At 37.9% G+C, this 18287-nt stretch overlaps 1 protein-coding gene across 1 annotated transcript in view; it reads left to right on the forward strand.

Annotated features, from left to right (window-relative positions):
• Positions 1–16751, forward strand: part of ltbp1 (latent transforming growth factor beta binding protein 1) — a 144001-nt gene extending 127250 nt beyond the window's left edge. Inside the window, 10 exon segments of the mRNA XM_042501812.1 lie at positions 322–450; positions 3302–3439; positions 4752–4904; positions 6492–6581; positions 10006–10134; positions 11649–11789; positions 12151–12327; positions 13753–13905; positions 15404–15553; positions 15653–16751. Of these exon segments, the coding sequence (XP_042357746.1) occupies positions 322–450; positions 3302–3439; positions 4752–4904; positions 6492–6581; positions 10006–10134; positions 11649–11789; positions 12151–12327; positions 13753–13905; positions 15404–15553; positions 15653–15837 (1445 nt within the window). The 3' untranslated portion in view covers positions 15838–16751.
• The last annotated feature ends 1536 nt before the right edge of the window (positions 16752–18287 follow it).

Raw genomic sequence — 18287 nt, forward strand, 5'->3', positions numbered from 1 at the left:
CTCTGTTTAATCCACTGCATTAAAATGTCACCTTTCATGAGTCCTCCTCGATGTGTTTTAAAGGAAACAAAGGAAACACAGCTGAAATTGTGTGTATTGCTGAGCGTGTGTGTGTACACAAGTTTCAATCTGCAAACTATCAGCGTTCATTTCTTAAGCAGATGTTTGTGCACCACAGTGCAGTTCAAAGTTTTTGAGAAAAGATGAAAAGATCTAAAATAAAGTCACAGGGGTTAGAATGAAACAAATGACAGAGAAAAAGTCGAGAAAAAGTCTATCAAGGTAAAAATCTTTGACATTTCTTGTTTGTTTGCTCTCCAGACATTGATGAGTGTGGCCTGAATGAGACTCTCTGTGGCCCTCGTGGCTACTGTGAGAACAGACTGGGATCCTTCCGCTGCCTCTGTGAACAGGGTTACCAGGAGTCCCAAGATGGCAGAGGCTGTGTGGGTAAGTGTTGAAGTTTTGTGCATATGAAGTTTTAGGTATTGTAGTACATTGTATTATAATTACATGTAAACTCAATGTATTATTTCTCTATGTTGGGAAATGAGTCCCCAAAATCTACATGATTGCATTCATCCATCCAGCTACAGTGAAGCAGTATGTTGAAGCCTCTAGGACCCCAAATCACCCAAAACTTTCTTAATATGTAATTTGGGGTCTCATATGCATAATAAAAAGCATAAAAAATGATCAGACATTAGCCTCAATCCAGATTTGAAATATTGTCATTCTCGTTTTTTCACAGTTTCCTAAAGCTTGGTTGATTTGGGTGTGGGTATCCCTGTTTCATATCATGTAATATGGATAAAGCCAATCAAAAACTCAAAGCCAGCTGTCAGTTGATACTACTGTAATTTAACATGACAAACTGAAATCCCTCCACACTCCTTTCAATAGAGTGCATTAAAAAATGTTGGAGCATTCTCTGGCACAAACTTGAGTGTTGGTATATTCAGAGCACTGTTGGACCGTTTACTTATCCAGAGCAGTGCACTCTGGGAGTGTCAGAGCGCACTCTGGGCACTCTGTCTGGGGAGAAGGAGCAGCAAAGCGCCAAACAGAGCAATGAACTTAACCTAACGCTCCATGGCTTTGAACCGCAGCTCTCTCATTTTAGTGTCATCAGATTAGATTTAGGAAAGCAGCCAGAGTCACAGGGCTAAAAACAGATAGAGCTGTACCACGCCGACTCTGCTTTGCTCCATGGCTGTCGTCGTGGACTAGACTACAATACAATACAATACAAAACAATACAACACAATACCATACAATACAATACAATACAATACAATACAATACAACAGATCTCCACCAGGGAAGAAATTCGTCTTCAGCCCACCAAACACAGAAGATAACACAATAAAAAGCAAACAATCAGTTAGAACAAACAAAGACCTAAACAGATCATTAGGAACATTTAACACATTAAATCAGTTCATGTCACTGTCTGTGGTTTAAAACTCAACAGTCATTTTGTTGAGTTAAGTTGAGTCACTTAACTTTGATATGATATGTGCATTCTTGCTATATCAAGCCACATTTCTAGAGACTTTGAAAGTATTTTACAAACATAATTTTCTTCATACAGTCTGGACTTTTCTAGTCTAATACATCTCAAACAAAGGCCTCTTTCTCTCTTAAGTTGAGGTAAATGAAGGCCTCGTCCATTATTAGAGAATTTAGGGTATTAACCCTCCACTGACCTTTCGGCACTGGTTTCTTCCAGAAAATCTTTGAAAGCAGCATACTGCAGACACGCCATCCCTCATGAGGAATACATGGAACTAATGTTAAAAATCACCATTTTTCCTCAAGTTTGGTTTGGAACGATCCTGAGCTGATGGCTGCTGGTGGTTTTTCCAAGCTAACTGAGCCCCAACTGCTCCCATCAAGTCCATACCCCTCCATCAGGAAGGGCTGTCAGAGCACACTTCCCCCAGCTGAGCCCTGATAGAAAACTTCCCCACACACATTCTGTCAGTGCCCAATGCCACCAAAACACACACACAGACATTTAAAATACAGAACTACCAGCACACTCTTATTCACCTCAATACAGTATGTGCAGCACACACACTTCCCATCTGTCCTTTGGCAGTGCGGCTGGGTCCCACCCAAGTTTAGCCCAGCCAGCTGCCTCCTCTTCACTGCCAAACCATCACTGTACTGTTATTACCACAGATGGACTCACTTACACACACACACACACACACATACTCCTTGAAAACCAAGAGTGGTGGTGTACCACTAACCATTAAGTACGAGCACCATCTCCCAGTCTTCCTCCCCATACGTCTACTCTTCTCCCTTATCAGCCAACTTTTTCTGCTTTCCTTTCTCCTGTTACACACTAGCTGGCTTTCCATTTTAGATTTGTGCCAAACTTAAGCGATAGTTTTTGAAATTTTGATAAAACACAATTGCGAGATGACTGCGTTTCCACTGAGTGATGTTATGTGACTTCCCTCGTGATATCACGTTCACATTCACGTTAACATTCCATGAAGCACGGCGATAGGTGCTCAAAACATTGGCAGATTTATTTCTATTGCAGCCACTCAATAAAGCCAATCTAATATCGCCGTAATTTCTCTGTCGTATAAGAGTTAAGAAGGTCTCGGTCTCTTCCTCGGTCCACACATACTGAGCCATGTCTTGAAGAATGTCATGTGACTTTGTTGTACTTCTTCTTTATTATTTGGGTTTAATGGTGGTTTTATATATATATATGTGTGTGTGTGTGTGTGTGTCCCTTTTAACCAGTTATGTGAATTCTAATTTGTTGTGTATGGACCAAATGGAAAGGAATTTCCCCAACAAGTGCAACAAGAATCAGTGTATTACAATGTATTACATAACAGAAACTACTCACCAAACATAATTCATCACTCTAAAACCAAGGAATAAATAGAAGGCCTGTGAAATATAATCCTCCTTACTTTACTGTAGTCACCCTAACTGTAAGCTTCCTAAAGTAAACAGTAAGGTATACAAATTTGTCATCACAGTAAATCACGGGGAAATGTTTGTAGCTTATTAAAATGCAGACTCACTGGACAATTCTGTGGACTGAACTTTTGGGGATAATATAGAGCATATAGAGAGCAGGATGGGGCGAAACATATTAATCTTTATTTTGTTTCATCCTGTTAGCAACAGCTACTGAATTCTCCCTTCTATTGCCAGTTTTGCACACTTGATGATGCAAAATCATACTGTGTCTTATTAAGAGGCTCACAACCAGACAAATTCAAAATAACATTTATCAATATGTTCTACTGTTCCCTCTCCGCAGATGTGAATGAGTGTGAGATGCTGAGCCGTGTGTGTGGAGAGGCCCAGTGTGTGAACACTGATGGCTCCTTCACCTGCGAGTGTCCCAGCGGTCAGAAGTATCAGGGTATGATCGCCAAGTGTGAGCCTGTTCCCACAGGTGAGCCGCCCTCAGCCTCGGAATAAATGTAATGATGAATGAATAAAGACAACAATTACAGAATCCCTGAGGATACAATACAACATTAACCATGAACATTGACATGAACAACCTGCCATAAAGTGGACAGTTGTCCATTCGTGTCCTCCTGTAGAAGTGAAGTCCATATTTACAATAGAGACTAAAATGCAATTTATCTTCGTTATTCTTCATTATACAAACATCAATAAATGTGCTTCGGCTAAACACATGTACGTATAGACTGTACTCACAAATCTATAAATGACTCCATAATCAAAGCCATGGTGCTGCTGGTGTCCCTACCATTATTTTGCCTGCTGATGAATTTGCATAAAATATCCAGAACTAAATTACGAAGGCATTTAAAACCAGTTTTAGGGATGAGAATTTTAGAAACTTATCAAAACTGAGTAAATTGCACTGTTTCAGTATGTGACAGAGATGCCATCTCAGGTTTGGTTTTTTTTTTTTTTGGTTATACAAAGATGCAACAGTCATAACAAAGTCAAACAATCATTGATGAAGTTCAGATACTTGCAGATTCTTTGTGTCGAGTGAATTAGTTTAAATTTTATTCACATTAGTTCCAGTAAATGGAAAATGACAAGCTTATAATTCTCCACCATCTTTATCTTCACACTGCTCCTTTACCTGAAGATATGTAGCATGTACAGCAGGGGTTAATACAGGTCAAACACTATGTACTGAGCCTGAAAGGGGCTATGAATATATTTAGTAAAGGCCTTCCTTTACAATAAAAGATAAAAAAAAAAAGAGATGTGACAGGACGGCACCCGGAGCCTGAACTCAGGTTTACTTTATATGAGTCCTTCAGGAAATGGGATCTAAATAAACCTCAGTTCTGGAAAATGGTTAACGTTTTGCAGATGAAGTGCTTACAGTTTGTTTAAAGCCAACGTAGAGAACTTTCCACTTTATCTCACTCAGAAGCAGTCAGGAAAATCTCTGAGGAAAAATGAACTGGCTCTTCAGTGGAACACTAACAACCCCTGCATGCTGTGCAGCTGTACAGAGTGCATTGTTTGTCTTTATGGGACACACAAATAAGAACCTTTCTACTGTAAGCGATAAACTACTGGCTGGACTTGCAGCACTCAAGGATCAGATCAGACTCTTAAGGTTTTCAGGAAGTCGCGTCTGCCAAATGCTGTTTACACGCTCATCATTTATTACGAGCAACTTCCGCTGAGCTAAACAAATTTCATTTCCCATCAGAATTTGATTTTGTGTTCCATCCTCTCTTTCTTTATTCATCTTTTATGGTCATCAGTGGAGCGTAAGGAGTGCTACTACCGTCTAAATGACGAGAACCTGTGTGAGAGTGTGCTGACCAGCCATGTCACCCTGCAGGAGTGCTGCTGCACTCTGGGAGCTGGATGGGGAGACAACTGTGAGGTGCACCCCTGTCCTGTCAACGGCACAGGTGAGTTAGAGGAGGAGAAAAGAAACTGGTCTGACACTAGCTAAAAGCTGCAGTTGTGCACAGAGCAACAAGTCCACTCTGAGTGGCCAGTTTAGGACGCTAGTTGGAGAGAAGCAGCAGTAATGGCAGTAACTTTCTGGAGTCTCAAATGATTACCTGGCAGTGGTTTTAATAATCTGCCGAGACCGAGGAGATCCCGCAGTATTAAAGAATCACGAGCATTAGATCAATATAGAAGCTAATTAGTAATAACTCACCATCCACTCCAGTAACTCCCTATATGGTGTTCCACACCATTTCCTTTCTATGGTTGTCCTTATAAAAATATTTGTGGTGTCATAAATCATTTTGAGGTTTTCCACCTCCATAATTAGCTTTTGCTTGTCCATGTTGTCGGTAGTGACCTCTAAAAAAACCTCTGACCTGTTGACTCCAGCCCTGGATCCCCCCAGTGTGACGTTTTGTTGATGTAGTTATATAAAATACAATCAGGTGTCAACACGGAGTGTTTTATTTTGAAAATTAACTGGATGTTTTAATGTTGTGTTGCTGTATGACTTCCTGACTACTCTGTGCTTAATTCAGCTGAAAAGATATAAAGTGCTCCGGCACCCGGCAAAAATATTAGTCTTGTGTATCTGATCAGCAAGAGTCAAGGCTGCTAGAGCTGGGACGGAGTCGATACGCAACACAGCAGAGCATGTGGAAGTAAACATATAGACTAGAGTGTGATCTATTTGCTCCGTCTGCCAAGGCGGATCGGAGCTGGACAGAACACAGATCTGGTAAATACTAGCTGTTAGAGTAGGGGTGGGACATATATCAAATATACTTGATGTATTGTGGCTTGTTCCATGTGCAAGATGATGACTGTATTGCGAACGTCAGGTATAAATTGCATGATTTTTATAAGCCACAAGCATTTCAGTTCTCTCGTTTTCTCCTACAGCTCTCTCTCAGAGCAGGGGTTTTGCAGAGCTGACTATTAAGTCACATTTTGCGACCATGGAGCACTGCTGCGATTTACAAATACTGTTAACATCTGAAATGGAGAGCTGTTAGTTTGTTTCCAGCTCACAGAGAATAGATCATCAGATTTAACTGTGCTACAGTAACAGTCTAACTTAATGAGTGGTAGTGGTGGCAGTGTGAGCAGGTGAGGTGTGTTTGTATTTGCAGAGCTCTGATCTGCAAATATAAGTAATACATGAACTTGAGAGCTGTTTGTTTGTTGCCCGCTCACAGTGATTGAATCCTCATGGTTAAGGAGTCAAGAAATTAACCTTTTGTGTGCATAGAAACAGTCTTAGATCCTTTTTTCAACTCATGAAAAATAGGAGCAAAAACAAAATTGTTGCTTTTATAGTTTTATCTAGTGTAGTAACAAAAGCACCTACCATGGCATGATATTTACATTGGTTTAAATCAGTGTTTTGCCAATTTTTAACAGTTTAGCTAGGACTGAACCTCTCTGTATGCCTACAGCTAACTGATAGTGTCCCCACAGTATATACTATAGGTATGCAGACACACACACACACCAGAGTGCATGATGGACTCTTAACCTCCATGTTGGTCCCCTTTCAGACCAGTTCAATCAGATGTGTCCATCTGGAAGAGGTTTTATTCCCAGTGGAGACTCATTGTATGGAGTACCCATAGCTGACAGCTACAAAGGTAAGATGAGCTACTTCTACACGACTAAACATCGTACATAAATCACACAGCCCAATAATGTTTTATACAACACTTGTGGTGATGTTAAGTAGCTTGTTTTTCCTTTTTCTGTGTGTTGTTTTTTACTTGCTGTAATACATAATGCTTGTAGTTTTCACTCACATCGTTGCCAAAGAGAAATTTTCTAATGCTAAGGTTCCAAAATACTTTTACTGAAGCAGAGTACCCTTCAGTTACTGGACCTGTTTTGCATTTCATCTGTGCCTCCCTCTGACTTTTCACTGTGTTTTAGTTGTCATGTTGTGTCGCACATGATAAAAACATGTAGACCTATTTCATGATAGCTTTTGTTGTTAGCATTTATCCAGTGAATAAGTGCAAAATATTTTTTTGACTGTCTGGTTAGATAAAATGTCCAGTTCAATATAGCTTATTGGAGACATGTCAGTGTCACTGTATGTTGACCAGTAGGTAGGTTCGAGGTCCTTCAGAAACTTTGTCATGATTGATTTTTTTTTTCACCAGAGCCCACTGACAAGCTGATTGTTACAAAACAAAATATCCTGCCCAGTATGTGTCTTGGTCAAAATTCCTAAAGACCCCCTCTAGTAAAAATCTAGTTTTTGGTATAAAGGTATAGGTGTAAATCTTGGCAAGACTGTATTTTTGTTAAATCTGTGAATGTCCTGCTCAGCTCCTACAATAAGTCTAAAATATGCTGTGGAAACAAAATTGTTTTCCACCTGATGATGGCATTTTACACAAATACATGACATTTCCACTAGGTGCACTGTCACAATCAATGTTGATGCAAATCATAAACATATCCCAGGCTGTGATAATCCCAAAAAAAGTGGAGCTACACTTAGATGATGTAGTTTGGTATGTTATTGACATAGGCAGATCAATAATACAATAATTATCAATAATAATTTTGTACATTGTTTTTATGACCTCATTAATGGCCACACTAATCAGCTAAATCATTCACATTTATTGTTTTATTCTATTTTATTTTATTTCTGATATTTCTGATGAGTCAGTGCTAGGGCTGTGTCAACAAAACCTTCAGTGGAATCTCAATGCACTCTGTGAAGGTTTCTGTACTTTACATCTACAGTCGGCTTCATGGCTCAAGACCCTCTTCTTTGTTAGGATGATTCATATTTATTTGTGAATCAAACATCTCAATTCCATAAACTATATAAGCTTTGCTAAACATTGCACATAAACATATGCATTGCATCTAACATTGAGAAACTAGAGTCACTAAAGTTGCTGCATATTTTTGCAATATGCACACTGCATATTGCAAAAATATGCAGCATGTTTAGTGACTTATAGCAAATAGAATTACTATGTAATGTATAATGAATAAAACTGTAAGGCAAAATCGGAGAGAGTTAAGTCAGAGCCTTTGGCCTTGTTGCTGGACCTTAATTTTATACAGAAATAACTTGATAAAAGGTGTTTGTGTGAGAGCAATAGATAATTACATTTTTTTTGTAAGAATGGAGGGTCAGTGTCTCATTATAACCTGAAACTTTGCTGAGTGAATGTGTGATCATTCTCAAATCGTGCTATTATAAATTGAGCTCTTAAACACACTTTAGGTTGTTTTTCCAGCATTGCTAATACTGTACATGAGGACCTAAATTTAAAGCTCATTTGGAATGTAAAAGCTTAAACAAGCCTCATATGAGCCCACAAAGTCTCATCTAAAATTAATTTGTATCAAAGATGTCCTGAGGCTCAGAAGTAAGTGAATAGATGAAGCATCATATGAAGCATTAACCCTTTGAAACCTGGGCAAATTGGCTTGATTTTCAAAAACATTGAAAGAAGGCAATGAGCAACAAAAGAAGAAATGAGCAAATAGTTTTGTAACATAATTTTGAATACATAATTATGATAGTTCTGAATAGAATTTTTCCAGAGACATTTGTAAATTTTTCTAAATCTATTTATTTGTGAAACATTTCTTACCAAGCTGCTCATTGCCTTAGTCCCCAAGTTTTAGAAAGAAATTGCATCAATATGCACAGGGTTTAAAGATTTAAATACTTGTAAAAGGCATCTGAAAGCAGTAAAAGAAAAGTGATGTTGCTCCAGATTTCAGAGGGTTAAAGAAACATGGAGACCATTCAAAATTCATATGTGTTAATGTTTGACAATCGTATAAATGGACTTACCTCCATATTTGATAACACACCTCTGCTGGCTCTGCAGAGAAGCCTGAAGGCCAGAGCAGCAGATGGATTCTTCATTAAAAACTGCAGACGTTTTCAGCTGCAACTCTGCAGCCAAGAACAATGACATCACAATTTGAGTGTTGGTCTCTTCTATAGGTTAAGCTTCCTTGAGCTTCCTCGATGTTGGGACTGTGACTGTGGCAGGACATACTTGAAGATTACATTTTGTGTCAGCACTGTACCTGTCAGTGTTGACACACAATAATCATCATTCATGTCTAAAATCGAAAATTATATGTAAAGAGTCCATTGAGAATTAACAAAGACAACACTGAAAGACAGAGAGAATGACATGTTACACTAGCTGGCTTTTCGTAACAAATTTGTGCAAAACTTGAGCGATATTTTCAAAATTTCAGTAAAACACAATTGTGAAATGACTGTGTTTCCACTGAGAGATATTATGTGACTTCTCTCGTGATGTTACACAACTTTCCTCTGATAGTAACATTCCAAGAAGCATGGCAATGAATGTTCAAAACACTGGCAGATGTATTTCTATTGCAGCCACTCAATAAAGCTAATCTAATGTCGCCATAATTTCTTTGTCTCGTATGACAGTTCAAGATCTCGGTCTCTTCTTCTGTCCACACCAACTGAGCCATGTTTTGTAGACTGTCATGTGACTTTGTTGTACTTCCTCTTTTTTTTATTTGGGTTTAATGGCGGTCGGCATCCATAAAGTCGCCTTTACAACCATGGTGCTGATATCGTTTCCATGTAAATACATATGGTGTGTTTGCTTCCTGGAGCATTATCAGACAGCTGATGCAGACAAAAGGATATGAGGAGTGTGATGTAATCTTCTCCTCTAGCTATCTGTGTCTGTGTGCTGATGCTACATGACTGCTACATGCGGTTTTCCCTAAATATGTTAATGATACAGCCTAACCAAAGAGCCACAGTGCAGTTACTCCACTGTAACAACTGGAGTGCAGAGGGCAAACATTCACTTGTAGAACCATATTGTGGAAAACTGCACAAGCAAAAATAAAAACCCATACAGATCCTCATCTAAAATATGCCCATGTTTATGAAGAAAGGACAAATATATATAATTGTCCAGATACATGTATTTTCACCTTCAACAGCAAAAATGAAAAATAGAAATCACATGAACATGAACTCTGTGAACGTGTAAGACGACGTGTCTCCTCTATGCCTGTTTGTAGACGCAGATGAATGTACACTGTTTGGCCAGGAGGTGTGTAAAGAAGGCTTCTGTTTGAACACGGTGGGCAGCTATGAGTGTTACTGCAAGACCGGACAGGACTACGACCCCTCCAAACTGGAGTGCAGAGGTCAGGGGGACACAACAGAAAAGCTGCATGTGCGTGCGTGTGTGTGCATGCGCGCGTGTGTGTGTGTGTGTGTGTGTGTGTGTGTGTGTGTTGTGTATGTGTGTTAGAGAGATAAAATATGTCTTTAAGAAATATGGAGAATCTCCTGTTACACTGAAAACTTGGTCAGGTGATAACTTGCACAGCACAGTTACCAGTGACATTGACTACACATTAACCCTTTGAAACAAAGATCGGCATCAGTTTTCCTGTGCTGCATTTAGATCTTTCACAAGAATTGAAACCTTTAAAACATTAAGGCAGATTGTTTGATTTCTTTTAAAAACATGGAAAAACTTGGCCAACTTGGCACAAAATGTCCTGCAAGTTGCTAAAAAATAGCTTAAAAAGTTAGAAAAAGTAGTAAAAAAATTTACAACTTAGAAAAAATCCCCCAAACATTATATTTATAATTATCAGATATTATTTTTTATTATTTTATATTAGTATTATTATTTTATTTTTAGATCTTTTTTTAAGGTCAATTCCTGTTTTTTTTTTCTTTTGTTTACTTTTTTAAAAAATTTTTTGGGGGCAAATTTTTGTGTATTTTTTGGTCATCTTTTTTTGTTTAAATGCTAATTTCCTGTCATTTTCAAAGGGTTAATTTGACAGGACAGGTTATAAAGCACAGTAGTAACTCCAGCAGACCAGTATAACATAATATATAATAATGTAAAAGTGGATTTTCACAGTGCACAGCTTCATTTCTGAAGAAGAATGTGCACAATGGTTTGCGGACAACATGAAAAAGCTATTATTATTTCAAAGAAAATAATGTACATTACAAGATTTAAGACTTAAACATTCCAGTTCATATTAAGTGGGAAATTGCAAATTTGTCTTGACTTTGGAAACAGTAACCGAATGATCTTAACGTGCACTCACACATTCTTTCCAAAACTATTCTTTTTTTTTGTTTTTTGCAAGTTACATGGAAAGACATAGCACAGAATGGATTACCAACATACAAACTGTATGATATTGAGGGGAAAGGCAGTGAAGAAGGGGGGAACAATAATTACAAAAGTAAGTACTAAATAAAAAGAAGGATAAGAAGAGACATAATAATGGAGGATATAGGATGTTAGGCAGAGGGATAAAAGGAAATCAAATTAAAATAAATAAATAAATAAATAAACTTAACTTTCCAAAAACAATTTGACTGCATCTCATAATCTTTAAAAAACTCTGCTAAGCACTTTTAGCATCTTTTGTCTATATTGGATTAATATATTAATTTTTTTAATTTAATTTAATGTTCATTCTTTTTCTTAAATGCTTTCACCAATGTTAGTGGTTGTAAAGTGGCAAGGTGAGGAAAAGAGAGAAAGAGGTTTTGTATAAATTTTTGTGAGGGAGTGAATGCACTAATTCAAGGCAGTTTAGAACAAGGAAGTTCAGCTGACATGAAAAAAAGTGCTCTGATTTTGTAATTTTTCTGTTAAATGTCTGTTTTCCTTCCTGTCCTGTAGACATCGATGAGTGTCTGGATGAGTCGGCGTGTGTTGGTGGACAGTGTTTGAACACAGATGGCTCGTACATGTGTTTCTGTACACATCCCATGGTGCTGGACCACAACAGTAACCAATGTGTGTTCATGCCTGATGTGGCCGGTAAGGCAGGATTTTTTCTATCCCATGCACACATTCAAAATACATTTGTTAACCTTTATTTAACCAGGAAGTCCCTTGAGAAAGAGTTTATCACTAATACATCCATGGTTTATCATGAATACATGGCTCCAAAACAGCACGCCATCAAAAGGTTACAAAAATTAATTTAAGGGTTAATCAGGGTTCAGTCGTGTCCATGGTAACGGACGCTATCCTCCAGTCAACATAAAACCTGTTTGGATGAAAGCAGAGTGTATAACCTAACACTGTGTAATGTAATAATGTGCGTGTGTGTGTGTGTGTGTGTGTGTGTGTGTGTGTGTGTGTCTGTGTCTGTGTCTGTGTCTGTGTATGCTTGCAGAGCAACACGAGGTGGAACAGGTAGACTACCAGGGGATCTGCTGGCAGACGGTGACAGAGACCATGACCTGCACACGGCCGCTGGGTCCCAACAGGAAGACCACATACACAGAGTGCTGCTGTCTGTACGGAGAGGCCTGGGGCATGGACTGTGCCCTGTGTCCGCCCAAAAACACCGGTACACACTGCACAGCAACACACACATTGCTCTCATATGGAGTGTTAAGGTAGTCTCAGATGCGTTATAGTGTGTGTGTCTTACATTGGGCCTCATGCAGCAACATCTCTTTTATTTTCTCTTAATTTTGGACGCCCAAAGGTTTAAATAAATTTAATAAATAAAAATAATAAAAAATTTAATAATTAGAAGAAAAAGCAGCAAGTCATCTTACATACAGTTTATATAATAAGCTAGAACTTTAAAATGTTTATGTAATTTTTTTTGCATGAAAAATGACTGACGATGAAAGAAATAGTTGCCAGTTAATTATCTAATTAATCAACTAATTGTTTCAGCTACACTTATATATTTTCATAGTTTTGGTTTATGTGCAAGAACTTTAATTTGTAGAGTAGTTATCAAATAGTAGCAGTGGAGTTAAAAGTACAATATTTCCCTCTAAAGTGTAGTGAAGTAGAAGTGGAAAGTGGCATGAGATTAAAATACTCAAGTAATGTAAATGTAACCCCAAATTTGTACTCAAGTAAAGTACTTGAATAAATGTACTTAGTTACATTCAATCTCTGGTCAGCAGAGTGACACAGTAACTGAAATTACAGTAACTGGGATCATTGCACAAAGTACAGTAGTATTTTTTTTATCCCTGAAATGTAATAATCCAGTCATTATAATTACTCCAAAACCTCATCTAAATTTGATAAAAATTATATTCATGCATTTTTTAAACATTCCTCAAATATAAAACTCATTCTTCCTTGTTTGGACAACAATTTGTGGTCTGTGAAAACAAGATTTTTTTTTTTCTTATCTTGCTTTGGCCACTTGTAAAATAAGCATAAATAAGAAAGCATTGGTAAATCCCAAAAATCAGTGGCTACCAACAAAATAAGTACAAATCCTGGATACGAGCATAAAAAAAGAGAAGATTTGTATTGTTTCTTGCATGAGGCTCAGTGTGTTGCACCAGCTGTGTTTGATAAACAGTGTTTGCCAGCATTGAAAAAAAGGAACTGTAAAGTGAGTGACAACATGTTTCTATTATTGTTTGGCAAATTCTTAAGTTTTAATTGTAAATTTGTGCAGGTAACCCTGAATTATGTACTAAATGTAGTTACACACTATACACACTTATGGAAAATGAATTTTCTGTTATAATAATTAATTGAATCAATAAAGTTGGTCGCCCAGTCCCTGTTTCTTCACACACTCTTCACCATCTGGTCCCTGCTGTTAGCCAAAGCTGCAGTTACAGACAAAACCATCAGTAGACGTCGCCTGCAGGTCTGTGGAAGCAGTGATTATTGAATCGATGAGTTATCTCCAACTTCTCACATCTATTAGGTAATTATTTTAGAACACGGCAGATCCTGGCATTTCTTATGTGATGATTCGTGTCTTTCTCCCTCTCTGTCTGTCTCTCAGAGGATTATGCCTCCATGTGTAACATTGGCGGGCGGCGGGCGTACGGTCGTGATGCCCTCGTTGCCGGTCCAGTCCATGAATATGAAGTGAGCCCGGACTATTCACCGTCACCTGAGCAGGAACCTGTCCTGCCTTTCTACGACAATGACGAGCGTTAGTATCCTCAATTTATGCATCTTTTATAGTAACAGAGGAACAGCACTGAAACACAGGACTTTCTTTACACAATCAGATTTTAATCAGGTCTCTACACTGTCCTTGTGATGTGGCCAAAGTAAAGAATTATAAAGTAAAAATTAAGTCGATTCAGGGAGCAGTCAAAGGAAGTGGCTTCCAGCCTTTTTGGCTTGTGATGAAATGAATCAATGTCTACTGGTTGTGAGCAGCTCAACCAAAAAAGATTATCAAGAGACCTCCAGAGAAAGGAGGAAAATCAATCAAAGTTTGAACAAAGTGGCCTGAGGCATTTTCCAGTTGATACCAAACAGAATCAGAACGGCACTCAGAGAGCAAAGACCTCTACCAATGTCGAGTGCCCATTTTCACAATGTTAACGTTTGTCAAACTGGACCCTTTTTCCCCCATGTCTTTTGTGTCTCTGGCCAAATATGGGCCTCAATAATCAGCCAGGCCAATAATTTTTTGACTAAAAAGATCAAATAAGATTATTGGCCTGGCCGATTATCGAGGTGGATATCTGGCATTTTGCTGATTATCTGTGGGGACTGTTCATTATTTTTGAGAGGGGGAAGAGAATGGTGCAAAACAGGGGAGGTGCTTCAGATCATTTTTTACACACTGGGGAGAGAGTTATGTTTTGGCTTCGTGGAGGGACAGTCAGCAAAGTGGTTGTATTTAGTATTCAAAACTCGCAGTTGGGTTTTTAAGGCATGTTTTCCTTAGAAATGTTCAAAGTCACACTGTTTATAGCCAGAAACTGAAAGAGGGAGGGCCATGCATTTCATCTACAATAATGAGCTCTACAAAGTGCTGTTAGTAAAAGCAAAATGCACTGTGAGCTGCAGCTATTCATCATGATGTATTACATCATTAATCTGCAGGTTCAGCCTCTCTGAGGACAAACTTGTTCTCAGTGCACAGCACTTTGCTGCCATCTTGTGAAAATAAAACTAACAACATGTTAGAATGAGCTCCTTTAACCCTTTAACACCTGGATCAACATCACTTTTCTTGTGCTTAGCTGCCTGTCATAAGTATTTAAACCTCTGAAACCTGGAAAAAAAAGTGGTTTGATATCTTTTGAAGAGATCGTGGGAAGGTAATGAGCAATTTTTCAAGAAATGACCTGCAAAATTGCAATAAAAAAAAAAAAATGTAACAGGTGACAAGAAAATAACCTGAAATTTGCTGGGGTCACTGTCATGTTTTTGTTTCTTTACTTTTCATTTTTTTTTCTTATTTTCAGACATTGTTCTTGTAACTTTGTATAAATTTCTTGATTCTTGATTTCTTGATTTAAAAAATCAAGCCAATTCACTCATTCACTTTCTGAGACTTAAAGCCAGATTTCATGGCATGATTTCAATGTCATGATGATTCTTGTTTAAAGACGATGAGTTACTGATAATGTGTACTTCATCATTCCATATCTGTACACTGTAATATCTGAGTTGGTTTGTTTCCGTTACAGATCCCTATAAGGCATTTGAGGGTCTGCGAGCAGAGGAGTGCGGGATACTGAACGGCTGTGAGAATGGTCGCTGTGTCCGGGTCCAGGAGGGTTACACCTGCGACTGCTTCGACGGGTACACCCTGGACCTGTCCCGCATGGCCTGCATCGGTGAGAGGGCAGTTACACACAACTAACACACACACAAAAAGAAAACTTTAAAACATCTGTCGCGTTTTTATGTTATCTCTGTCCTCCTTTCGTCCACAGATGTGAACGAGTGTTCAGAGCTAAACAATCGGATGTCGTTGTGTAAAAATGCGAAGTGCATTAACACGGTGGGCTCCTATCAGTGTGTGTGTCTGCCGGGCTTCACCGCCTCTGACAAACCCAACTACTGTGTGGAGGCAGCAACACACCAAACAACACACACAGCGAGTAGTGAAGCACACTAGGGGCCGTCAAGAGACACTACAACCACACGCACAAGCTTGTATTACTATACTTGTGAGGACGTCCGCTCACAATCAGACACTGCAATAGTTTAACTCTCTGGTTTGGATAAAGTGCCCTGCAGCACTCCAAAACACTTTATAGCAGAAGTGACCTGGAAGATTTGGGGGTGGAATGACAAAATTGGGGAGTAAGACTGTTCAGACATCCGTTCATAATCTTTGCTCAAAATGTAATTCAGACCTCATAAACATAAATCTTAAACCTTGTCTTTGAAATAATTATCACAGTCATTATTCCAAATTTACACTATTATTTAAAATGTATGCAAATCCAGATCTGTTGTTTACCAGACGCATGTATTTTTACTAAACCATGGAGTTTTTTCCACAGTACTTGTGTTGTATTATGTCTTTAATAATTTTAGTGTTTTTGAATTTGGACGTCTTAAAGTAAACCCTGTTTAAATATTGTAAAGTGCTCCCAATGATAAAGCCAAGTTTTGTAAAAAGCTCAAGAATATAATTTTTTAATGAATTTTCATTGATTATGGTGTTAACACTGTAACTTGATCTGGTTTCTTTAGTTAAAGGAATAGTTCAGCATTTTGGAACATACCCAGGCTACATTCACACTAATACACTGCACAACTATTAATAATGATAACTTTCTTTAAGTAGCACAATTCAAGTATAAAATGAAGCACAAAGTGCTGAACATAAAAGAACATAAAACATTTGTTAGATAAAAAAAAAGATGATAAAAACTTATGATAAAAAATACCTAAAATAAAATCAAAATTGGTTGAAACACCAGGCTAAGACAAGATAAAACAACCATCGGCTAAAAAAACATTTCAGGAGAAACATGTGTCTTAACCCTTTGAAACCTGAGAAAAAGGCAATGAGCAACTTAAGAAGAAGTGATCCAAAAATTAGCAAGAAATTAGTAAAAAGTACTTTACCTGAAAATCAGCAAAAGATAAATAAATAAATAACAGAAAAGTTTAAAAAAAAAAAAACATATCCCATTCACGTAAAGTTAATAAGTGTATTTTCCCAAAATGTTACTATTCTTTTATCTTAAATGAGTATTGACTGAAAGAGGACACATCCTAATAATGTGTTTACATGTCCGTTTGGAGAACAAAAAAACAGAAATCAAAATCAGAAGAAAGCTGAAGCTTGACTCGGCTTCCGTCTGCTGTTAGTCGAGTTTTGACAAACATTCATGTTAAAATGTTGCTGAATAAGAAAGGGGCCAGCAGCAGTTACTGAATATTAGAGAGTCAGCGTTAATGTTAGAAGTTCCACTTGTACTTTTACTGCAAAGACACGTCAAATATCTGCTGCGTGAACTGTCTCTCATTCCAAATTTCTGTTGGCCTTTTAATGTTCCTATAAATTGTAATGCGTTGTGTTCTAGGAAAATCCTTGATATTAGGAACTCGATGCTGGACTTTAAAACGGTGCCCTCCTAATGAATGAAAATTGTTTTTCAAGCATAAAAGAGGGAAAAAAGTTTTTCAGCTCCATCTGTCAAGAGTTGGACCTGATTCAAGCAACAATCCTACTAAATACCCATAGTTATTGCTTTTCAACTGGGGAAAAAAGTGGTTTGGGGGTTTGGTTACTCTTTAAGGAATGCTTACAAAATGTCTAGCAACATATTTATAATGCAACAAAAGTAACTAATAACTTCCCTCAACACATACTGTATTGCCAAAATTACCAATTATCAATGTTTTTTTTTCTTTGCTAGCTCAACATTTGATGGAGTTTTAGACATAAACTATGGGGTATGCATTTACATTAAAAATGTAATTGCTAACCTAATAATAATCTTTATATTATTTCTAAATTTTAACCCTCAACCTCAAAGAGTTGTGGATCAGCTGCTACGTCTTTAAGAGCTTTATTACTTTTTTTTATACCTGAGGGGATGTTTGGTCCTTAGAAGTATAGAAATACAACAAGCACATAGAAACATACATGCATACACAACCACACACACACACACACACACACACACATACACACACACACACACACACACACTTACTTAATCAAAGCCCATATATTCTGCACTGTATAAGAAACACACTACATGAAACAAACAGTACTTTACTTGAGATGAAGATTCAACTTAATCTACTACGTGGTGCCTATGTGGGGGATAGAAACACAGAATTGTATAAAATGTATGTTTTTGTCCGTTGCTTTTCTAAAATCTGTTTCTTATTTTGTTTTTACGTGGCGTTTTATGTGTGTTCTAAGAGGCCGTTTTTGCTCATTTAACGTATTGACAAACCCTATGGACTTGCGCTGGGGGATCCAGTTGTTTTTTTTTTTCTACCCACTCAAAGTGATTGTGGATATTTAATTCTGTGAAGAGGCCAACTGTGTGCTTCCTCTCTTCCTCCATTGCCATCCCTCTGTCTGCCATCAAAAGA

This window comes from Plectropomus leopardus, chromosome 15 (genome assembly GCF_008729295.1).
Source record: "Plectropomus leopardus isolate mb chromosome 15, YSFRI_Pleo_2.0, whole genome shotgun sequence".
In the NCBI taxonomy this organism is placed as follows: Eukaryota; Metazoa; Chordata; class Actinopteri; order Perciformes; family Serranidae; genus Plectropomus; species Plectropomus leopardus.